The 24,604-nt window shown below is 44.7% G+C and overlaps 1 protein-coding gene across 2 annotated transcripts; it reads left to right on the plus strand.

The window, feature by feature from the left end:
- The first annotated feature begins 251 nt into the window (after positions 1 to 251).
- LOC143840609 (stromelysin-1-like) lies at positions 252 to 14,619 on the plus strand. Of its 2 annotated transcripts, none has more exons than XM_077344214.1 (6): positions 252 to 381; positions 8,982 to 9,211; positions 10,704 to 10,849; positions 10,938 to 11,069; positions 12,294 to 12,482; positions 14,377 to 14,619. In XM_077344214.1, the coding sequence occupies exons 1-6, from the start codon at positions 328 to 330 to the stop codon at positions 14,406 to 14,408; spliced, it is 783 nt and encodes a 260-aa protein (XP_077200329.1). In that variant the 5' UTR covers positions 252 to 327; the 3' UTR covers positions 14,409 to 14,619. The 2 variants fall into 2 exon arrangements, with proteins under 2 accessions (XP_077200329.1, XP_077200328.1); XM_077344213.1 differs by lacking the exon at positions 252 to 381 and adding an exon at positions 8,034 to 8,145.
- Positions 14,620 to 24,604: the final 9,985 nt, after the last annotated feature.

Consider the following 24,604-nt stretch of genomic DNA (forward strand, 5'->3'; position numbering starts at 1 on the left):
AGTGAAAAGCGGGGTATAAATCCCCCAACTCTTCTTCTTCTTCTTCTTCTTCTTAGTTTATTTTGATTTATATGATTCTAAAAATTACAGGTGGTGGTGAAAGTTCATTCTTCACAGGTGCACTATCAGGACTGTGATGTCACTCAAACAATCACTTAACTTATTCTGTCCTCTCATGTTTTTAGAAGGGACACCAGGTTGAAGCAGAAAGGCAAATTTGCAATAGAAACCCCACCTGTGAAAGGAGAGCACAGAAAGTTACCCCAGAGATAAAGGAACCAATCAGAGCAAGGCTTTGAATCAGCCAAATGGAACTGAACTAGGAAGATGTCACAAGGGGAGGCTGAGTTGAAGTTTGGTTTTGAAGATCAAGAGAAGAAGGTAGGTCCAGGGTCTGCAACTGTTTTGAGCCAGTAGGTGCCTTTGAAATTCTGACACAAGATAATAGACACAATTGCAAAATGGCTGCACCAAGAGGTGGAGCTAACAGCAAAACGGTTGCCCCAAAAGATGAAGCCAACCACAAAATATCAGGGAATGAAGTCATGCCCCCAAAGAAACAACCAATCAGACCTCCATTGGTGAATCAGAAGCCCCGCCCCTTTCTAAAAATACTTGGGAGGCACCCAGGAAGATGTCAGCAAGCTGGGGACACATGAGCTATGTTCTGAGGGTTGTGAGAAATGATTTAGTCTAACAAGAATGTGAATTAAAGTTTAGAGGAGATATCAGATCTTTTAAGTTTCCTTGTTGAGAGAACTGAGTGTACAGTAGTGTTACAGCAGTCCTGCAGGGTTTTGATGGGTACGGTGTGTAATTACAGTGGCCAGTCAATGACTGAGACCCAGTGTGAGACGGGGTGAGGTATAAGAAGGTATTCAACAATACCATGAAGTCACTTCCAGGGTGAGCCCAGAAGTGAAATCATCACATCATGGTAACACAATGATGTCCATTCTGGGGTAAACCTGGAAGTGACACCACAGCTTTGCTGAATGCCAATTTTTCACATCATTCCCCCACCGTCACTACCCTACTGAGTGGCATCAGGGGTCAGGGCATGCCAATGGGAGGTCTCCCTCTATAGCAGATGACCTTACGTCCCTTTGCGTAACTTGATTACAGCAGAGTGCTGTATGTATATCTATTAAGCCTTCCTCACAATACCAACCTTGTGAGAGAGCCCAGGATGAGACAGAATGATTGGCCCTCAGTCAGCTAGTGAGCCAATGTGGTGTAACGGTTAAAACTGCCCTGAGCCATATGGGAGGGTGTTATAAAAATCATAGATAGATAGATAGATAGATAGATAGATAGATAGATAGATAGATAGATAGATAGATAGATAGATAGATAGATAGATAGATAGATAGATAGATAGATAGATAGATAGCCTCTAATCTGGAGAAGAAGGTTTGACTCCCCATTCCTCCTCCACATGCAGGCAGCTGGTTGACCTTGGGCCAATCACAGTTCTCTCAGAGCTCTCTCAGCCTCACCTACCTCACAGGGTGCCTGTTGTGGGGAGGGGGAGAGGAGGGGATTGTAAGCTGCTTTGAGACTTCTTTGGGTAGTAAAAAGTGGGGTACAAAAAACACAGATCTTCTCTTTTCTGAGCATTTATGGCTGAGTAGGGTTTTGAAGCTGGGTCTTCCAGGTTCCATGCTGATCCTCTAGGAATGCCAGTGGTTTTTGTTCTAGAATTTAGGACTGGATCAAGTCAATGCTTGTTTTAGTATTTTGACTCTTCTAAAATAGTTGTGTACCAGGTTGGTTGCCATTATCCTCATTTTTCCCATCTTCCTTTCTGGAACCCTATCTGAATGGGGAAATGATAATAGTTGGGATCTGAGCCAGCTTGGCGTAGTGGTAGGAGCATGGACTTCTAATCTGGCGAGCCAAGTTTGATTCCCCGCTCCTTCTCCACATGCAGCCAGCTGGTTGATCTTGGGCTTGCCACGGCACTGGTAAAGCTGTTCTGACCGAGCAGTGATATCAGGGCTCTCTCAGCCTCACCTCCCTCACAGGATCTCTGTTGCGGGGAGAGGAAATGGTAGACAATTGTAAGCCGCTTTGAGACTCCTTCGGGTAGAGAAAAGCTGCATATAAGAACTACCTCTTCTTCTTCTTCAGTAATATCAGGGCTCTCTCAGCCTCACTTCCCTCACAGGGTGTCTGTTGTGGGGAGAGGAAAGGGTAGGCAATTGTAAGCCGCTTTGAGCCTCCTTCGGGTAGAGAAAAGCGGCATATAAGAACCAACTCTTCTTCTTCTGCTTCTTCGAGGAACAAATCAATGGTTGCTGCAGTTGCCAGACCTCTCCAAGTAGCATGCCCTTTATGTACAACGTAAACCTAATTCTTTAGCTCAGAACCCTGACCCATTTCCCCTCAAACACCAGGGAAGACATTCAACTGAGCAGGTCCAGGGCAGAGTTCCCAGAGCAGTTTTAACTCAGATAATATTCATTAGGTCAATTCTGACAACGTGAAATCAGAAGCTTTACAACAAGTCCAGATTAAAGCAGGATATTTGCTTTCCCATTGAAAGCAAATGACAAGGTTGAGGAAGAGCGATGAATAATTGCTCCAGATAAACCCCCAAGAACATGTCCCATCTTGCTCTCTTTTTTCTTGTTAAGATTAGACTAAGGGACACTGGAGCCTGGGGATTTTCCTGTCAACCCATGAACTGAAGCACACGAAACCGCCTTGTATTGACTCAGCAGGTTGATCCACCAGAATCTGTGTGGTCTTGTCATACTGGAAGCAGCTCTCCAGGGGGTCATGGAGGAGCCAAAGCTTCACCAGTGTCATTCATAGTCAGCCAGCTTGACAGAAAGGGAAGGAGATAGGCCCCCCTGGGACACCTTCCCTCATGACAAAAACCAACCGTTCTCCTCAGAGAGCCTGCTTGGTTAGTGCAGTCTTTCTCAACGCTTTTACCATTGAGAAGACCCTGAAACTTTCTTCAGGCTTTGAGAAACCCCGGAAGTGATGTCAGCGGGCCATGTCCTCCTGCTAGACCCTTAGAAGTTACATGTCACCAGAAGTGACATCATCCTGACACTCCCACTGGATGTTACATCACATTCCATCGCCCCCTCGATGCCAGAAATTGAGCCAGGAACAGGGCCAGGGCAGGCGTTCATCACTCCATGACCCCATAGTGCTGGGCTCCTCTCTGGGATGGCCTCCCCAGCCTTGACCTTGCCTGCTTGCTCGCCTCCTTTATCAAGCTCCTGCCGCATGCATAAGTGAGAAAGGCAGCTCTCACACGTGCCTGCCTGTCCTGAGACAGTGCTCCACATCCCTCAGCTTGTCCGGGGTGGGGGGCAGCCCTGGCTCTGAGGGAAGAGCAAAAACCAGGCTGTGGGGGCAGGCATTTGGGCCGCCTTTCCTATGCATTGCAGGGAGCTCCCCCCATTTTTGGGGTGAAAGCTGCAGTGATATCCCCAAATTTATTTATTTTATTTATATTTGGATTTATCCACCGCCACTCCCAAAACCCATCCACACACATGTGTGCCACCCACCCACTTCCCTTCCCCTCCCCTCCCCTCCCCTCCCCTCCCCTCCCCTCCCCTCCCCTCCCCTCCCCTCCCCTCCCCTCCCCTCCCCTCCCCTCCCCTCTCCTGAAACAATTTTTTTTTAAACCAACATTGCAAAGCTGCCTAGACAGAAACAAGCCGCTTTGGCCCCATGCTCTGGCCAGCCTTGCTCATCGCAAACAACTCCCCCCCCCCACTTCTTGGCACTTAATTTTTAAAATGCAGGCTCACAGTGGGTTGCCTGGGAATGCAGTGAGGGCAAACCCCTTGTCTCTCCATTTCTTCCCTGCCTGTGGCCATGCCGGGAAGGGGGCAGTTTTGGTGCTTCACCTTAAACTCCCCAAGATTGTCTGGAAAGGGCCAAGATTACTCAAGAAGGCACAGCAGAGCTCTCCATCCTTGCCAGAAGGTGGAGCAGCTGCAGTGAGGTAGGGGCCTGAGGGAGAGAGCACTCCATTGCTATCCCGCCCCCAACACCAGAAATGGTCCACCGACCTACTCCATTGGGCCAGGAACAAGCCTGGTGCAGGTATCCACCCCTCTATCGGCCTGTGACCCCTCTACCCTCCATGCAGTTAAGATAAAATGAGAGTACCTACCTCTCTGGAAGAGCCTCTTGTGGCGCAGAGTGGTAAGGCAGTGACATGCTGTCTGAAGCTGTCTGCCCATGAGGTTGGGAGTTGTTTGGGAATGTTTGGAAGGTTGGGAAGGTTGGGAATGTTTTCAAAGGTGTCTTTTTATTAGGCTTGTTTTAATGGTTTCTATCCCTTCATGAAAAGAGCCTCTTGTGGCGCAGAGTGGTAAGGCAGCTGTCTGAAAGCTTTGCCCATGAGGCTGGGAGTTCAATCCCAGCAGCCGGCTAAAGGTTGACTCAGCCTTCCATCCTTCCGAGGTCGGAAAATGAGTACCCAGCTTGCTGGGGGGTAAACGGTAATGACTGGGGAAGGCACTGGCAAACCATCCCGTATTGAGTCTGCCAAGAAAACGCTAGAGGGCGTCACCCCAAGGGTCAGACATGACCCGCTCCTTGCACAGGGGATACCTTTACCTTTTACCTCTCTGGAGTCCAGTTGCTACCATGTGCAATGAGCCTTTGCCCAGGAAAGATTTTTATGGCCAAGGCCCCCCTTATGCCTGAGGCTCCTCCCCTTTCCACCTCTCCAGACCCATCATTGGCCATGGGGGGGGGTCAACATGGCCATATATGGTCATATCACCTGAAAAAGTTTACATTTAAAATATATTAAAAATTAATTAACTGCCACCCAATTAGCGAACCTGTTCCAGGGCCTTTGAGAAACCCCAGGATTTCACGAAACCCCTGTTGAGAACAAAGGAGGAATGCTGTAATAATAAGGGGCAGTTTTGTCCTCAGTTTAATCAAACAGCTTGGGGACGGACGATCTAGGAATCCTCAAAGGAACTCAGAATTGTTGATAGCAAATGTGGTAATTCTCATAATTGTTCCATGTATACCAAATGGGCGATTCCTTCTTTTTCCATACGTAATCTGTAACTTTATTCAGAATCACAGCCTTCCAGGCTAAGGAGGGCTGGCCGATTTTCTGGTGCTAAGAAACAAGCAGAAATCTGCAATTAACTCATAACCAACTGAAATTGCTATAATCCTGTCACAAAGCACAAGTGTGTCTGTGTATTCTTTGCTCTCTAGGTCTTGTTAGTGTCAGAAACTTCCACACTGAATAGAAACGGTTATTGTCCCATTCAGAACATTTTATCTCCTTCCTTAAATAAACAAGACCTTCCTTAAGAACAAAAGAGTACCTGTTCTGTATCAGACCAACAGCCTGTCCCACCCAGCATGCAGGGTGCCACCCTGTTCTTCCTCACCCAGCTGGGAGAGAGCCTCACCATCCAGAATAATTCTTTCCAGCTCTTACCATCCTGAATAAACAGGTATTATCAACAAACTGAGCCACCTTACTGCTCACCCCCAATTCTATATCATTCTATAACATTCATCAACGAATTAAATGGTACTAGTCAGTTAAACCATTTTGTCAAAGGTTTCTGGGAAATCCCAGGATATTATTTCCTTTTCAGAGGTCCTCTGATCAATAGATCGTGTGCAAAGACTGAAAAAATGACTCTTTTTTTCTGAAAAGAGGATAGACAAGCATTTAGGAACTGATAAGGTTATGCTCAGATCACTGTCTAGCATCAGACAGAAAATCTCCTCCCTTCGAGAATTACTGGATGATAAAACTGATAAGAGAGATAAACCCCACTGATTTCTAAAAACTGTATAAAACATTCCAGAATTTTATTAAAGGATCAATTTTACCCAGACCACGGGGACAAAGATGATCTAAATATGGAATATTAAAAAAAGCCTCCCATATATTATTTCAGAAGGGTTAGTGTTAGGATGAGCTAGAGCAAATGCCCAAGCATACCAGGGAGCCATTCAATATCTGGGGGCTTTCCACACCGGGATCCTTGTAGCAAATTGTTTGCTGAATGAAAAATCGCCATTTAAAATAGTGGAATTCGTCATTATGCATACCTGCCTTTGTAGTGGAATCCAGTTGCGTTTTGTATCGTTTCCCACAGCTTCCGGTCTCGGCAGAAATCGCTAGAAAGGAAGTGCTATTGCCGAGCTCATCCCGCCCCTGGCCGTCAAGCAGCCAATGGGCAGCCGTTAGCATGCTCCCAAACAGCCCCTTTCCCTTTAAGAAAGTTTTAAAAAAAAAACACACCCATTGCAACGAAGCTGTGTTGATTCGTTGCAACGGAGAGACCCATCCAGCTTGCAGGTGTGTTTGAGCTGTCGTTTCATCGTTGCCACGCTCCCCCCGAGTGAAAAAAAAAAATCCCCCCCCTCACGGGCCCGATTTTTGGCTGAAAACAGTGTAAAAAATAAAGGGAAAATACATCAGCAAACGGGCTTCTCTGTTGTTTGTGCTTAGTGACTGTAAAGAGCTCTGGGGAGGGACTGCAGCCGGGGAAGCCTCACTGGGTAAACGAAGGCTTGCCGGTGATTTGATCTCCGCTTGCTCGGAGAAAAAAAAATGGCGATCGCTTCGCTGGAAGATCAGAGGAGAGAGCCAGGGGGAGGGACTTTGTAGAAACCACAACAATGGTAACGCACAGAACTTTCCCGCTAGTGTTGCAGATTGGTTGCAGGAGTGTAGCGCTTTCCGGAGGGTGAATCCACTTTTGGGGATTTCCCTGAAAGCGCTACAAGGAAGCGCTTTTTGCGGATCGGTTTCAGGTGTGTGGCAGATTGTCAACGACGTTGTGCATAATGGCAAAACTGTAGTGATTTCAATTGGCAACCATTGTGCGATTTTGAAGGAGTGCAGAAAGCCCCCTTGTATAGGACAGCAAGGTCTGAGGTGGTAAAATGCCAAAGAATTGGTTTTAAAAAGAACTCTACGAGCATAAAGGACCATACTACTGCAATCAAGCTTGGTGAAATTATGCTTGATTAATCATGTGCACATGGACCATTTTGGATTTGGCTCAAGGCTGAGTCCAAAATGGTCTGGAGCACCCTCCCTTGGGGCCGATTTGGCCGAGTCAGAAAAGGTCCGAATTTTTACCATGCATATCGGAGAGAGCAGGTGCGGGGATCCTGTTCCTCATCTCCCAGCTCTAAGCCATCCGCTGGCTCTTTAAACATTGGGGAAGGCTGGCCCAGAGTTACTTGCACCTCCCTTCCCTGATGCAAGCCAGCTCTCCACTTCATGGGAAGGGGTGGGGGGAAGATTCCCAAACAGCTGATCTTGACAGATTAGTTGTTTAGCATGCCCTTTAAATGCCCCCCTCACTTTCTCAGGTAGCAGAGACCACTGCCTGAGAAAGTGAGGAGGCATTTAAAGGGCGTGTGAATCAGCTGAACCGTCATTATCAGCTGCGTTGCATGTCATAGAATCCTAGCATCCTCTAAATCCTGAAATTTTTCTCTGATTATATTATATTATTTCTAAGTTCTCTGTCAATGTAATCCAGGCAAAATAAGACACTAAAAAGCAGAATTATCTGGGATGTTACCTAATTCTCTTTTGAAACTCCTGTCAGTATTTTCTATAAGGAAGAGTTTGGTTCCTTTTCGTGAGAGGCCATAAACCTATCCCCCTAAGTTCTGTTGAAAGGAGGACTTGAGATGACATTTTTAAAAGAGGCTACCATGGTGTCACTTCCTCATCAGTTCCCTTTAGGATATTCCTTTTTTTAGTCTCTGCAAACACAAGCCAAATATTGGTAGAAATCCCACCCACTTCCGCAGTGACTGTCAGATCAGAAAGTTTTAAACCTAGGGAATCTATGATGCGTGTGACCCATCCAGGTCCGAGAAGCATGATTTTGGCTTGTCAAGTCCAAGGATGTCATAATACTGTGAGTTATGCCCCTATTGATTTTATAGAGCAAACATGAATACATGTATATATAGGGGACGCCTTGGGGCACAAAGACAGATCCTGGCCTGAAGAGTTTTGTCATTCTCAGGCTAAAACTGAGAGCAGAGATGAAGAGCTTCCTATTCATAATTCTGTCCTGTAGAGTACTTTCATATCCTTTGCCCATCTTCCCCCAAACTGAAAAAACCACAGAAGAGGTGAAGATTGATGAGGTAAGGGCTGCAGGTGGTGAACAGATCCTCTCTCCTTCCTGCCCTGTATCATTAGCTATTGTTTTCTGTGTTTTCACATATGTCTTTTAGTAGTGGCTTTAATGTTTTCAAAGGTGTCTTTTTATTAGGCTTGTCTTAATGGTTTCTATCCCTTCGCGGGATAGAAATTCAATGAATAAGTGGAGCAGGATAGAAGCATAATGACTAAGGTGGAAATGCTAAGTATATGTTCCTAGGTGCTCTTTATTGTAGGTCATGTGTAGCATGGCTAGGTGATCTGAGGATTGTCTGTTACCGGGCAAGAGGTGTTTAGAGGTGGTATGCCATTGCCTGGCTCTGCATCATGACCTCTAAAAGTCCTTGGAGGAACTACGACCCAAATCCTCGAAGGTCTCCCATCCAAATACAAGTCAAGGTTGGCCTACTTAGTTTCCAAGATCGGGTCAGGGCATTCTTAGCTGCAGGCCCTACTAAATAACATTGGACTACTGAGTAAATCTACTTATGCTTGCTCCTTAATAATAGATAGCTAGTCCCCACGCATGCTGCCTTTAGTGGACGTTATAGTGTCCACAGATGTGGGTTAATGGGATTTATCTTCCAGGCTCCACTCCATCATAAGCACATGGCTTGGTTTTGTGTGACATTTTCCACTGTCATCAGTTTTCAGATCTATCAAAACGGGGGGAGAAGTGAATGACATCCCTTTATGTTCCCTTTATGCAGTTGCATAGAGAACAAAGACGGAAAATTAAAAGATATATTTCCATATGAGCCACTGCAAGTTTTTTTTTAATAGTCTATAACCAATCAAATGTATGCGTTCTCCTTACCAGAAACATCTGAACAGCAGCTACCCTCCACCAGAGCCAAGAAGACACTTAAGCAATGAAGACCATAATATTAGCACTGGTAAAGTAAGAGAAGAGAAGATATTCTGCGGTGGGATAGTCAAGCTGTCTTCTAACACCCCGGCTCTAATCTCCAATTATGAGGGTTTGAATGTAGGGGCCTACACTCACTATCCAGGGGCTCCAAAATGGAGGACAACCACCCTGACATACAGGTAACTTTTCGATACATTATCTTGAATTGCCCTTTGAAAGCTGCCATTTTTACAGCACTGCCTGCCTCAGGGCCATCGCAGCCCATTTGGGTGTCCCCAAATGCTTGTGTTGCCCCCTCTCTCAAGAACTTAACCTTGAAGCCTAGCATTAGGATTAAGGACACGTGCCTCTATGCATGCTATCTGCATGGAAAGTGCAAGGCAAAATTAACTGTGGCTCACAGACCCGTTATGCACGGTGGCAGCTACACCAGGCTGCCGCCATTCCATTGCAGCGGGGCAAAAAAACCCCGCCATTCCCCGTGTATGCATGAGGGAGGGGTTCCCCCGGTGCATGCTGGCTGCGCTGATCCAACCTCCCCTCGCATGCAATGCATGGCCGGAAGTGCCAGGAGTGCTCCGCTGCTGGAGTGGGGGTGGTGGTGGCAGGAGGATCGGGGGCATGGGGCCCCCACTGCATGATCGTGGAGAGCATCATGGGGATGCCCCTGTCACCTCTGAAGAGTCGTGGAGCTGGCAAGGGCAAGAGGTGTCCCTGCAAGAATGCCGTAGGTCAGGGGAGGAGCCAGGCCCAAAAGCCGGGCTCCTCCGATTATGCACTGGGCTAGGCCAACCTAGCCCTTGCCTGTGCCCATGGTGGATCCTGGCCCGCAGAAGAATCCATGTTTTCTTAACGTGGGTCTTCCAAGGACCTGGGTCGGGCCAGGCCTCGGATAGCGACGATGTCATGCATAATTGGGGATTTTCCCTCAAACCCTATCACCGTCCTCATGGGAATTCCAGCCTGTGCATAATCGGTCACAGTGAATTAAAGGGGGAACTCGTAGTGCAGTATCCAAAGACTGGGAGTCAGAAGAAGGTCAATGCCCCCTCTAGTTTCTGTCAAGATTAGTGGATGCCAAAACGGGAAGCCCAACAGGTTTTTCCCTTTTTGAGATCCATAAGTGCATGCGGGAGTGTCATCTGAGTCTATAACAGTCACAAGGAGTCTGTTAAACAGAGGAACCTTCTGTTACATGAATGAACCTAAAAGCCTACATGTAGAGATGCAACAGCAACGGTAATTGAACAGATGATATTCACTTGGCTCCTTTACATACAGTGATTAAATACGTTAAATACGTAGGACACTAAGGACCTCTGAAAGGAAAGAAAGAAGAAAAGCTGTGTTATAATAGCATAATATAATATAAATCAATTAGGGAAAACTGTTTCAAAAAGCTTATAAGCTTACTTACTAACTGATTCTATGGACCAGAAGTCCTGATAAAATTCTTTGAGGCCTCTTATGTTTCTAAAGCAGGCCCTGGTCCTTTTAGGAATCCAACTTGAGCATCTGCCATTTCTTATTCCATATATGACTGTTTCCACCCTGTGGGCCATTGTTTCATTTGTCATATTCTTCTTCAGATTTTGACAGACTCGGTTCCAGTAACTTAAAACGAATGTATCGATATCCCATCTAATGCCCTTTACTCTTCATATTTTTAAGCATTCTGAACTACACACGAGACGTGGCTCGTGATGTAGTAAACAAGGCTATTAAGGCGGCTTTTGATGTGTGGAGTACGAAGACCCCTCTGAAGTTTGTCGAGGTACCTAAGAATGGGAATATCTCGATCTCTTTTTATAAACGTGGTAAGTCCAGCTATATTGGAAAAACTGTAGATAGCTTTTTCCTGACATTCCGGGCTACGATCATTCATTCATTTATTCCCCTTTTAAGGACACAAGGCCCCCTTTAATACCATCGTCGCTGGTTATGCCTACGGTCCTGGCACAGGTCTTGGGGGTGATGTTTTTATGAATGATGAAATGGACTGGACCATGGATAATGAAAAAACCTTTAAAGAAATAGGCAAGTCCTTTTTTATTCATACATGCCCTTGTGCTAGTCATACACACCCAGTGGTTCTTAATTCCATTGACAGAAACAAGAAGGGTAGATTATCTTTATCTTTATCTTTATCTTTATCTTTATCTTTATCTTTATCTTTATCTTTATCTTTATCTTTATCTTTATCTTTATCTTTATCTTTATCTTTATCTTTATCTTTATCTTTATCTTTATCTTTATCTTTATCTTTATCTTTATCTTTATCTTTATCTTTATCTTTATCTTTATCTTTATATACTGCCCTCTCCCGAAGGCTCACAAAATGTGGAAATCATATTTTGTAAAATAGGATTTGGGGGAAGGGTTGAGGGTAAAATGGAAATTGGGGGCGGGGACTAAAGGATCTGCAATATTTATGTTTACATCAAATCTAAATTTATTCTTCTGCATTAGGACCATAACATTCTCCATTCAGTGTCAGATCCCATAATTTCAATCCACTCATTTAGATCCTGTGACTCCTTCCCTCCAACAGAGGAAGTGTGTATTTTATAGATTTCACCAGATGTAACCTTTATCCAGAGCCTCTTGTGGCACAGAGTGGTAAGGCAGCGACATGCTGTCTGAAACTGTCTGCCTATGAGGTTGGGAGTTCGATCCCAGAAGCCGGCTCAAGGTTGACTCAGCCTTCCATCCTTCCGAGGTTGGTAAAGTGAGTACCCATCTTGCTGGGGGGTAAACGGTAATGACTGGGGAAGGCACTGGCAAACCACATTTTATGATTTGAAGATGGCCTACACCAAATAAAATACTTAATGACCAAAATCAACCAGTTCAACCCAGAATAAAAATTTCCATATACATCTCTAAAAGTTTCAAAATGGCACTGATGTAGAATCATAGAATAATGGTGTGGGGAGATACCTCCAGGCTCATCTAGTCCAACCCCCTGCAGAATGCAGGAAATTCACAACTACCTGCCCACTTACAGTGGCCCTTGTTCCATGCCTAGATAATGTTATATTTCTGGAAAAAGCATCAGCCATGTGCACCCACCCTCTTCGAGGCCCCAGCTTCCAAATGGGCAACAGCCACCCTACCCACATGGTATGGGGTGAAGGCTATCCCTTGACTGGGCCTGGAATGGGCCCCAGCAGGGCCAGTGGAGTGGCCATGACAGTGATTCTGACAGCTGTATAGCGTCATGGGCAGAATGTAAATATGTGATTTTCCACTAATGTACAGGAATATTAAACATTTTGCTAGCTCTGGCTCATGAGTTTGGCCACGCCTTGGGTCTCGGACATTCCAACGTTCTTGGGGCTTTGATGAAAGAAGAATATACGCCTTTCAACTATATATATGGCAAACCTCGGGACTGCCGAACCCTACAGCTTCATTCGGATGATGTGGAGGGAATCCAGGCTCTTTATGGTAAGTACAGAAGGGTTCCGTTCTAACCACATGTTACACACATGAACTCATGAAGCTGCCTTCCATTGAATCAGACCATTGGTCCATCAAGGTTCATATTGTCTACTAAGGACTGGCCATTGCTCTCCAGGATCTAGAAGAAGAAGAAGAATCTCAAAGCAGTTTACAATCCCCTTCCCTTTCCTCTTCCCACAACAGATACCCTGTGAGGTAGGGGAGGCTGAGAGAGCCCTGATATTATGGAAGAAGAAGATGGTTCTTATATGCCGCTTTTCTCTACCCGAAGGAATCTCAAAGCAGCTTACAGTCGCCTTCCCTTTCCTCTCCCCACAACAGACACCCTGTGGGGTGGGTGAGGCTGAGAGAGCCCTGATATTACTGCCCGGTCAGAACAGCTTTATCAGTGCTTTGGTGAGCCCAAAGTAACCCAGCTGGTTGCATGTGGGGGAGCGTGGAATCTTACTTATCATAAGATATCATAAGATAAGTAAGATCTTATTGTATGGTTAATCAGTACCATATTATTTGTATAGATTTATTGTACATGCCATCAGTGTTTTTCTTTTCTTTTCTTGAAAGAATGAATTCACTTCCACTACTGCTTCACATGGATGATTTCTAAGCCAAGATAGAATCATAGAATCATAGAGTTGGAAGGGGCCATACAGGCCATCTAGTCCAACCCCCTACTCAACGCAGGATCAGCCCTAAGATCCAGAGTTTGTATTTTGGACAGGTCTTTGGTAGAAGAAACTACTAAGCACTCCTTCTCTTTCTGTGTAATCTATTTATGCTTATTTGTTATATTGCTGCCTTTTTCTGGTTGAACAGCCCATTGCCTTTAATGGGAAATTAAATTTTAATGCAGTTCTTGCACTGCTTAGTGTGTCATGCTAAAACGTTTTAATTCCTGTGGAGGATATTTCCAGTACTTTAAACAAATCCTCGTTTCTCCTCCGGGAAGCAGGGGGGAAAAACAGTCCTTGAACCTTTCTTCAGAAAGCCAGAACAGACCCCTATACATTAATTATATGGGCAAGATACTCATTATACTGGAGTGGTTAATGGAAAGCTCCTTAGAGGCCAATCTTAGGTTGGAAGGGGTCAACAGACAAGGGCAACAGCAGCAGGAATAATAATGTTATCTGTTTGGATACCTACTTTTTAACAGTAATCAGTGATGATTACTAATCTTTATCAGAGGTACAGAGAGTAATACAGTTTCACTATTATGCATGTTTATGTATTTAATAATGTAAACCAGAGGAAATAGAGAATGATTTCCTGTTGCAGCATCTTAGAATATAGACTTTTGCCATTTCTCTGATATGCATCTTTCCAGATGCTAAGAAAGCAACAATGGAGTACACATTGGCGCTCACAAAGAGACATTTCCCATGTAATGACCAGAATCAATACAATAAAACATCAAATAAAGTCAGGGCCGGATTTACATGAAAAGAGGCCCTAGGCTATTCCACTTATGTGGCCCTTTCACCTCCCATTTCTAAGTTTGTAAATTACATGAGTTATAATAAAATACATCATTACTGTGATATATATCAATATGTTAAATGAAACATGTTGTGATTGGTGTAATAGTGTAATTTTAATCTTGCTAACAATTTGAATATAGGCCCCTCTTGATCTTGAGGCCCTAGGCTGAAGCCTAGTTAGCCTATAGGAAAATCCGGCCCTGAATAAAGTCCTTTGTGTGAAACTACACTATAATAGTGTTTGCTTGAAGAATCTTATTCACAATGAAAACCAAGACCTCATTGCTTAGAGCATCTTTGCTTTTCAGATAAATGAAATTGCAGATAATTCTTCTTTTATGAAATTGGTTCTGGTCTCTCCAGGTCTTGACTGTTCTCTTTTTTGTCTATTTTTCAAGGATCACGCACAAATCCAATACCAGTGAAGTGAGCAATCATATTTCAACCGCTGGGGCTGTTCCTGAAACTGCAGTATAATACTAGAACCAAGTGTTATCATATCTTGTAATCTGCTAATTGATTGCCTGAAATACCATTTTTTTAATCATCTTTGTAATACACCTGGACTCCCAGTGAGAAAGGTGGCCTATAAATTAAAATAATAACAATGAATATAATAATTAAAATTATTAAAATGTAATTACCACTTTTATACCTGTCATTTAATTATGATTATAAGCCTTTGACATTTTTTGAATTATTTGTAACATCCCTTGTGCTGTTAATTTCATTAACTGTAGTATAAATGATGATTAAATCCTTTTAAAAATGGTGTGCAGCTTGGCCTTTTTACACACTTCTAAAAGATAATTTCTTAATAAAACACCCTATTGGCTGACCCTTCTGAATTGCAATGAAAGAATGATCAAAATGTGCTAGAAACCTACTTTCTTCGCAGGCTTGCTGGCTACTTACTAAATGAATTTCAAAAGGATAGTGAGGTCAAAATCCACTTTCACAAGAGCATGTAAGAAAATCTAGCCACTGTCGGATTATCAGCTGATAAAATGGGGTAGAAAAATGTGTAAATAACAAGATATGGGACAAAATACCCCAAGTCAGCTGCTGGATGTCTTAACAGAATCATAGAGTTGGAACGAATCTCCAGGGTCTTCTAGCCCAACCCCCTACACCAGTGGTCCCCAACCTTTTTATCACCAGGGCCCGGTCAACGCTTGACAATTTTACTGAGGTCCGGGGGGGGGGTAGTCTTTGCTGCCGCCACCTGAGCTCCTGCTCCACTTGCTTTCCCACCGGTGCCCCTGACTTCCCACCACCCTCTGGGGGGCACTGCCAGCAGCGGCTGCGCAGTGCCACGCAGAGGGGAACCCCAGCCTTGGCAGCCGCTGGAGAACACCAAAAGTGAGCTGGCAGCAGAATGGCAGGGCAGCCCCCGAGGCAACAGCTAGGGAGGAGGAGCCGTGGCCCGGTACCGACTGATTCACGGACCGGTCCCGGTCCCTGGACCGGGGATTGGGGACCACTGCCCTACACAATGCAGGACATTCACAACTATTTATAGTAAACATTCCCTGATAGTTCAATGCGTATTTATCTTCCTGTAACTCTGACCTTGCAATAACTGATATGGAAGAGCATATTTACCATTGCAACAACCGCAAAACAACATACAAAATACAACTATATATATATATATATATATAGTAATGAGTTGAAAGTTGTAACTCAGATAGGAATTTTTTAAAAATATCCATTCGTTTTATATTGTCAATCCAGTCCCAAGCTGACACACTCTATATAGTAATCTTGTCACCTGAGTTCCCTTTACTTCTAGACCTGTGCAACCTGGGGTCTGGTGAGCAGAGCAAGCATGTATTCTTTCAGTTGTAGAATATAATTGTTGTACAAATGAACAAATGATTAAACTAAATTGTGACATTATAAATCCAAATATAAGTGATATCTTTTACAGAATAGTGATTTTTGTCAAACAAAAGTATATTGGAAATGCTTATCACAGGAGAGAAAAGTGACCAAACATGGCTTTTGGTTTAGGCTGCTGAGCATGCAGGGACAGATCCCCTATAAGATAGGGCCTGTAAGGTGGCATGCTTCCACTAGGCCTATGAATGTGGCCAGGGTGGCTTAACATCATGTGGTCCTTTCATTCCTCCTCTCCAGGGTGTAAACTGCACGGAGCTTTTATTCCAACCCCAGATCGATTCAGTCCCTGCTCTCTACACAGAATGCGATTTCCGTTTGGATTTTGGGCGATTTAAATTTTCCTTCTGCAGCAAGAAGGATTGATCCGGAGTGACCCTACCTTTATTGTGCGATATCTCAGAGTGCTGTTAATCCTCAATATCCAGATGGGAAAGAAAGCTCCGTGGTAGAGAACCTCTGATAGGCTACACCTGGTCATGTGACACGCTTGCCTTAAAGGAGAAGCCCCTAATTTCTCTCAATTTCTCTGGGTTCTGGATTTTTCCTCCCTCCTCTGCCTTTTTCGATCCTCTCCCCCACCCCTCCAAGAAAAGAAAGAGGCTCCCTGCCTGGCTCCTCTCCCCCCCCCCCGTCCAAGAAAAGAAAGAAAGAGGCTTGGCTCCCCCCCCCCCCTTCTGAGCCTCCCTAACCACGTGCAGAACACTTTCCTGTTTCAATGGGGAGGAGGGGGGGAGAAGAAGACCCGAGTTCAAAGTGATCTGAATTCAACAGGATTGACAATGGAATAAAGAAAGTAAGTGCAGACTCTGCCCAGGGTGTAAACTGCACGGAGCTTTTATTCCACTCCCAGGTCGATTCAGTCCCTCCCGTCTGCACTGAAATCGTTTTCCAGTTTGATTTCCATAGATGGAAATTTTCCATCTGCAACCGTCATGCCTCCACCCGCATTCACCGTACCTTTGCCTCGAAATATCAGGGAGCGCTTATTTTCCAGAATATCCACCAATCTGCGCCGGATTCACCAAAGGATCCACGTGTAGATGTCCTCGGCACTCGGATTAACCGGCATTCCTCCCCCCGCTCCTCCCCAATGGTGACGTTACGGAACTGTCTTTTGATGACTGGTCAACCAACCCCTGCTTTTCCAATGCTGACACTGTGTGGTTCTCTCTTGCTGATTGGTCGACAACCCCCCCCCCTTTCCAATGCTGACTGAACGTGTTTATCTCCTGCTGATTGGTCGACTCGCGGAGTCGAAAGAAAGGGGGAATAATTGTTTCACGGGTAAAAACGCTGTTCAGCTCTGTTTTGAGAGCTTAGATTGTTTGAGACAGCACAGAAATGGAAAAGTGTACAAATACGGTAATAAAAAAAACATATCCAGGCGCACTCTGGTGGGAAGTACGTCAGAACGTCAGGAATCGATTTAAACTAGCGTGATGCAGATGACGCAAGTATGTTAAAGCTGTTTCGTTTCGGAAATAATGTTTGTTGCAGATCACTCATAATGCCCGAGCCCGAATCGGGGGGAGATCGGCAAGAATAAAAGCGGGAAAATCAAGAGATGCAGAATAGGCCCAGGTCTCCCCTTTCTTCTGGGCTGGATATATGCACCTGGGCAATAGCCAATCTGTAGGCCAGATGAAAGACTTGGGATGGGAAGGGGTTTGGGATGGGAGTTTTAATTGTAGGATGTTTTAAAGTTTGATTATGACAACAGTCTAATACTTCCTCCCACATGCTCGCAGGTTCCAACACCTGATCATGATGGTGATAATGATAGCAAGCTATGGGATTGGTGAGTGGAGCAAGTGGGTGGGGTCTAGTAAACAAGAAATCCCAACGAAATGTATTTAATAGCTTTTACAACACACACACCTGTAATCGTAATAGGAAAACCATGACAATATTTTCCAGCTCCTTTTGGACAGGAGATCAACTGGATAATACTCTTCTTGGTACTCCATGGTGGATAAGTTTATGCTTGCACAGAATGAAATAAACCAGAGACTTCCAAATGCATATCCATAAATCATTTTATTAATCAGCAGTATACAGATTGACCAGTTAGTAGTAAGGTTGTAAAGGTGTGAGAAAAGTGAATTTAAATTTCTCCTGTGATTAAAGTATATTGATAATTGCAGAATTTTTATGAATAAGGACGATTCCTTAGGGCCGACCAATGCCAATGATTGCCAAGACATTCAGTTGTCAGATCCTTGTCGACTTTCTCAATAAACCCACTTCACATTAGCAGCAAAAGCGGTTAGTGAGGAAGTGATACAAAGCTCAGTATAATTCTTGCTAAAATCAATTTGATAGGCAATACACTGATCAACATAACTCCCCAAACCCTGCCCCCAACTGACAACAGGTGAGCCTCCCTAGTTCCTAGAAAAAGGTGTCCCCCCCCCTGTTCCTAGGGAAAGGTGCACATTACATCATTCTTGCAAGGCTGACTCAAGGTCAACCTCACTGATAACATCCAAGCTCCCCTCTCCCACAGCTCCATCCTTCAGAGAGAAAATTGGCAATTAGTCTATACAAATGAGCAAGCAATGCAAAGTAATAAAAACAATCACAAGCAGTTAGCTTTCCCAGGTCTGCTCCCCGCTGACAGGTGACAGTATATTGACAAATGGCAATGCCAAATGATCAGGGCAGGAAACTGGCAACCAGGCAGATCTTGACATTGGTGTTAGATACACAAGGAAGCAGCGACTCTGTTCTTCTCGGCTATGTTATTCTCAGCAGCCAAGCCGTTTGATTTTCTTTTTCTTTAGATATACGAAGGTTTTGCTGTTATACGCATATTGGAATTTGCCTGCCATTAAATACAACCGTCCTAAAAGAATAATGAGAACACGATTTGGGTAAGTATAATGAATTGTCAAAACCTATTAGAAATTTCCTAGTTTACTCGATTTCAGTAAAGCTTTTAATAAGGTTCCACATGATATTCTTGTTGACAAGTTGGTAAAATGTGGTATGGATCCTATTACTGTTAGGTGGATTGAGAACTGGTTGACAGATCGCACCCAAAGGGCGCTTGTAAATGGTTCATCTTCTTCTTCGAGAGGAGTGCTGGGGGGAGTGCCTCAGGGATCTGTCTTGGGCCCTGTGTTGTTCAACGTATTTATAAATTATTTGGATGAAGGAATAGAGGGTTGCTTATTAAATTTGCAGATGACACTAAACTGGGTGGGGTAGCAAACACACTAGAAGGCAGAATCAGAATACAAGATGATCTTGACAGGCTGGAAAACTGGGCTGAAATGAATTTCAATAGGGAAAACTGTAAAAATTTAGGTAGAAAAAATCAAATGCATCATTACAGGATGGGGGAGACCTGTCTTGGCAGTTGTGTGTGTGAAAAGGATATGAGGGTCTTAGTAGGCCATACACTGAACATGAGTAAGCAGTGTGACTTTGGTAGTTTAAAAGGCAAATGGGATTTTGGACTGTATCAAAAGAAGCATAGTGTCCAGGTCATGTGAGGTGATGCTACTGCTTTACTCTGCTCTAATTAGACCTCACTTGGAATACTGTGTACAGTTTTGGACACCACAGTTGAAGAAGGATGTAGACAAACTGGAGCATGTCCAGAGGAGGGCAATGAAAATGGTGAGGGGTTTGGAGACCAAGACATATGAGGAAAGATTGAGAGAGCCTGCAGAAAAAATGACTAAGAGGTGCTTTGATAGCTATCTTCAAGTACTTGAAGGGCTGTCACATAGAGCAGTGGTCCCCAACCCCCGGTCCGGGGACCTGGACCAGTCCGTGGATCAGTCGGTACCAGGCCGTGGCTCCTTCTCATCCTCTTCCCTGGCTGCTGCCTCAGGGGCTGCCCTGCCACTCTACTGCCAGCTCACCTTTAGTGCTCTCCAGCGGCCACCATGGCTGGGGCTCCCCCTCGGCATGGCACTGTGCAGCTGCTGCTGGCAGCATCCCCCAGTGGGCGGCGGGAAGTCAGGGGCATTGGCGGGAAAGCAACTGGAGCAGGGGCTCAGGTGGCGGCATCCCTCAGCAAAAGACTACCCCTCCGGGCCTCAGTAAAATTGTCAAGCGTTGACCGTTCTCCAGTGATAAAAAGGTTGGGGACCGCTGACATAGAGGATGGAGTAGAGTTGTTTTCTGTTGCCTCAGCGGGTTGGACCAGAACCAATGGGATGAAATTAATTCAAAATAGTTTTCAGCTAAACATCCGGAAGAAGTTCCTAACAGTTATAGTGGTTATAGTGGAACAGGCTTCCGTAGGAGGTGGTGGGTTCCCCTTCCTTGGAAGTTTTAAAGCAGAGGCTAGGTAGCTACCTCACATAAATGCTGATTCTGTGAATTTAGGCAGATTATGATTGGCTGGGCAAGAAGGGATTGTGTCCTTGCTTGGCTCTTGTGGCCCTCTCTTGCATACCTAGAGAAAAGCCAATTGTTACTTTGGGGTTGGGTGGTGAATTTCCTCTAGGCTAGACTGGCCAGGAATTCTGGCCCTATTCTGCACACATTAGGTAATGCACTTTCAATGCACTTTAGAAATAGATTTTCCTGTTCCACACAGGAAAATCCAGCTGCCAAAACATATTGAAGGTGCATTATACTATGTGTGCGGAATGGACCCTGGTTTTTTTTTTGGGGGGGGGATCATCTGGGCATAGAACTGGGATCACTGTGGGTGTGCAGGTAGTTGTGAATTTCCTGCATTCTGCAAGGGATTGGACTATATGACCCTTACAACTCTATGATTCTATGATTATTGTTTTACTTTCGTCTCTGTTCTAACTTTGTGCTTTTTACTGTCAGTCAATAACCTTTTATCGGCATAAAATATGTATAAGACAGATAAAAATAGGGTTTAAAATGTCAACAAAATAATAAAATAGGCCATGGGGTTACATAACCAAACAGATCTTAAAATGATTAAATAAACTATAAAAGATAAAGGCAGCATATTATAAAAGCATCTTAGTTAAAACTCTGGCAACTAAAACGGTTACCTCTGGATCTCTGTCAGAGAGCAGAAATTGCAGGGTCATAGACTTACTTACAGAAGGCTTGTTTCCCAGCAAAGCAACAAAACTGTCATCCCGACACTGCTCATATAAGGGGCAATCTAGCAAAATGTGTGAGACAGAGTCAGGGCAGCCAGAACCACATGGACAGAGTCTCGCATGGTATGGGATATGGTGGAATCTTCCCTCTAAGACCTTTGAGGGGAAAGCATTAATTCATGCCAGGAGAAAAGCTCTTCTCAGGGGTGGGACATCAAGAAGATGCAAATATGTAGACATAATATTTCTCTGCATAGTGATGCCAAAGAATGCTGGTGAGCAGACTCGAGGCTGGGTAGGTATGCGTTCCTGCTGCTCATGGTCTAGTATTCTCTGTTTAATAATCCGGAAGATACATTTTTCTTCCAGAGGTAGTAGGGAGTTCAGATCGATGCCAATGGAGACTAATTTTTGTTCAATAGCCTGGAACCATCGAAATTTAAGAGGACACTGAGCTCAAGATGGCGGAGGACTGACTTCTCTGGCATGAAGCCAGAAGCTAAGATAAGCATTTTTTAAAAACTGCTTTTAACCTATCGTTTTATAAACAGTCAACGGGGAGTGGGGCTTGTATATTTCTTTGCTCTAACTTAAAGAGTGAGGAGGGAGTGAAAGGTGATAAGGCTGTGAGACTGATAATGAGAACAAAGAAACGCCCACGTTCCCTCTCAAAGGAGCTTGAAACTAATGTGGGGAAACAACTTAAAATAGGGACAAGCAGCTTCCAGTAAACTTTGGGCCACCATTCCTGCTCTCTGCAGGGGACAGAGCTGGCTTGGCACCCCCCGCCTCCCCTTCCCACTTTGGAGGCTGAAGGTAGGGCAGTGTTTGCACGATCCGGATTCCTGAGGAGGGTACAGCTGTTCTTCCCCACCACATCGGACCGATGTTTGGTTTTGCAGAGGCTTCAGCCTCCCTGGCTGGTAAAACAGCAGACCTGAGGCGAAGTGGCTTTGTCCCCCCACTATCTGGATAGGCTTTCCAGCTCTGAGTTGTAAAACACCGGGAGATTTTTTATTGATTATCGTCTGCCCTATATTTGGGAACTCAGGGTGGGTGGGCGAGGTTTGGGGAGGCGAGGGGCCTCAGTTGAGTCTATGCACATCCAGAAAGTCTTAAAACAACTTAAAATAGACTGCTTTCTGGAAAACAATAATCCACCAGGGGACTTTTTACTGGTACATAACTCCGAAAGCAGAGACATTTATGTAACATATTGCTCAGTCTTTACAAGACAATGGCGCTGGTGGAAATGCACTGAAAAGGTATTTGGAACACAGACTGAGGGTCGGTTCCAAATAATTCTTATAGCTAGACTCAGAGACCAACAAGTTTTTTGTGTGGAATAAGCGTGCAAGAGTCAAAGCTCCCTTTATCAGACTCTATCAGAAGCTTTGACTCTCAAAACCTTGAAAATCTTGTTGAACCCTTAGGTGCTCCTGAGTTGCAGACCCAACACAGCTACCCTCTAAAAACCTCCAGGTGGGTCCCAAATATATCCGAGAATTAGAATTGATCTCCAGGCTTCTGAAATCAGTTGCCCTGATGAAAATGACGGCTTTGGAGTGTGGACTCAATGGCATTATACGCCAGTGAAGACCCTCCTGTCCTTAAAGCTCAACCTCTTCAGCCTCCCTGCAAGGGTTTGCCAGTCCTGAGTTGGTGACACTAATAAATGTCTACAAGTATGTCAAGAGCTGTTATCCAACACCAGAACTTAGGTGAACTGGCAGATATTAGGGTCCATAGAATCTGAGAGCTGGAAGGAGCCATATAGGCAATTTAGTCTAACGCCCTGCTTAATGCAAGATCAGCCTCAAGCATCCAGGCTAAATACCTGCCCAGCTGCTGTTCTTCCTCTAGCCAAAAGAGCAGCAACAATAACTGATGAAGGAACCACAAATCACTCCTTTTTTGCAAACTACAGCTAACTTTAGATTCATAACAAGTGTCATATCCCACCTTTCTTCCCAAGGGGGGTCAAATCCAGGGAGAGGAATGGGAAGGCGACTGTAAGCCGCTTTGAGCCTCCTTCGGGTAGAGAAAAGCGGCATATAAAAACCAACTCTTCTTCTTCTTCTTCATACTGTTTGCCTCTCCCCTGTGTTATCCTGACAACAAGGCTCTGAGTTATGATAGTTTGACTATGCGAGTGGCCCGGCAAGCTTCTGCGGATGAGTGGGAATTTGCACCTCGGTCTTCGAGCTCTCACTCCAGCACTGTAACCTCTTAGCACCCTGGCTCTTATAGGTCTCCATTGTCTGCTGCCTCTACCTTTCTGGCAACTATCCAGTATTCCAGCCCCTCCATTGCAAACAGCAGAAGGATTTACTTCATTTATATGCTGCCTCCCTCCCCAAAGCACTGTACATTGTTGTCCTCTCCTACATTTTATTCTCACAACAATCCTGTGAGGTAGGCTAGTCTGGGGGGACCAGGCTCACCCATCAAGCTTCTGTGGCAGAGTGGGAATTTGGACCTGGATTTCCTAGTGCCTAGGCAGACACTAAGCCACATTGACTTTCGTAGATCAAGGAAGTCGTTCAAACGGGACATTTCCCACCATCCCTTCACTGTTCCCTCTCCTTTGAGAATGCTTTGTTTTTTGCCAGCAAGAAAAGTTCAAAACCAATAGAAGGCTGCCTATCCTACCCCAAATGGTAGGTGTCCACCAAAATATCATGATTGGACTTCTCAAGTGCTGCTGATAGATTTAGCACTTAACAGCCATGACAGATGTATCTTATTCAATTGCAGCCAAATGCCATTAATGGATAGTACACTTTCATCTCCTAATCCCAGCCTGAAACCAGACTGAAATAGGTTAAGGACAGATGTTCCACCCAGGAGTGCCTGTAGTTGCTTGCCCAATCAACCTTACCCAAGTCTTCCCCTTCTCTTAGTGCCTCCCACTTTTCCTAGCATTATTGTCTTTCCAATGACTCTTGTCTTCTCATAATGTAAGGTGACCAGATTGTCCCACTTTTGGAGGGACATCTGGGGGCAGCTGGCAAATTGTACTTATGTTGAAATTTAAAAATATATATTACAATACTATATTTACGTTCTATGTGTTCTATGAAAATTTTTGGTGCTCCATATAGACCAAATTTTTAATCAAGAACCCCCCCCCCAACCGGGTCAATAGTATCCTGCTTTACCAATGTTATGAGCCTCTTGTGGCGCAGAGTGGTAAGGCAGCCGTCTGAAAGCTTTGCCCATAAGGCTGGGAGTTCGATCCCAGCAGCCGGCTCAAGGTTGACTCAGCCTTCCATCCTTCCGAGGTCGGTAAAATGAGCACCCAGCTTGCTGCTGGGGGGTAAACGGTAATGACTGGGGAAGGCACTGGCAAACCACCCCGTATTGAGTCTGCCATGAAAACGCTAGAGGGCGTCACCCCAAGGGTCAGACATGACTCGGTGCTTGCACAGGGGATACCTTTACCTTTACCTTACCAATGTTAAAATCTGGTCACCTTACATAATGTGATCAAAACACAAAAGCCTCAGCTTAATCATTTTTGTTTCAGACTGGATTGTATCAAGAATGCTCTGGTTTGTCTGTTTGGCGGCCCACAATATCCCTAACCCTCTCCCTCCAGCACTGCATTTCAAATGAATCCATTTTCTTCATGGACATGAGGATGCCACATGGTTCCACTGAATAAAGCAGAAAA

This window comes from Paroedura picta, chromosome 6, assembly GCF_049243985.1.
Source record: "Paroedura picta isolate Pp20150507F chromosome 6, Ppicta_v3.0, whole genome shotgun sequence".
NCBI lineage: Eukaryota > Metazoa > Chordata > Lepidosauria > Squamata > Gekkonidae > Paroedura > Paroedura picta.

Excerpts from the sequence above, each read along its gene's own strand:
- LOC143840609 (XM_077344213.1), top strand. The coding sequence starts at position 8,041 with ATGAAGAGCTTCCTATTCATAATTCTGTCCTGTAGAGTACTTTCATAT. Across the intron at positions 10,850-10,937 it reads GATCTCTTTTTATAAACGTG|GACACAAGGCCCCCTTTAAT; the intron begins GTAAGTCCAGCT and ends TCCCCTTTTAAG. Across the intron at positions 11,070-12,293 it reads AAAAACCTTTAAAGAAATAG|GAATATTAAACATTTTGCTA; the intron begins GCAAGTCCTTTT and ends ACTAATGTACAG.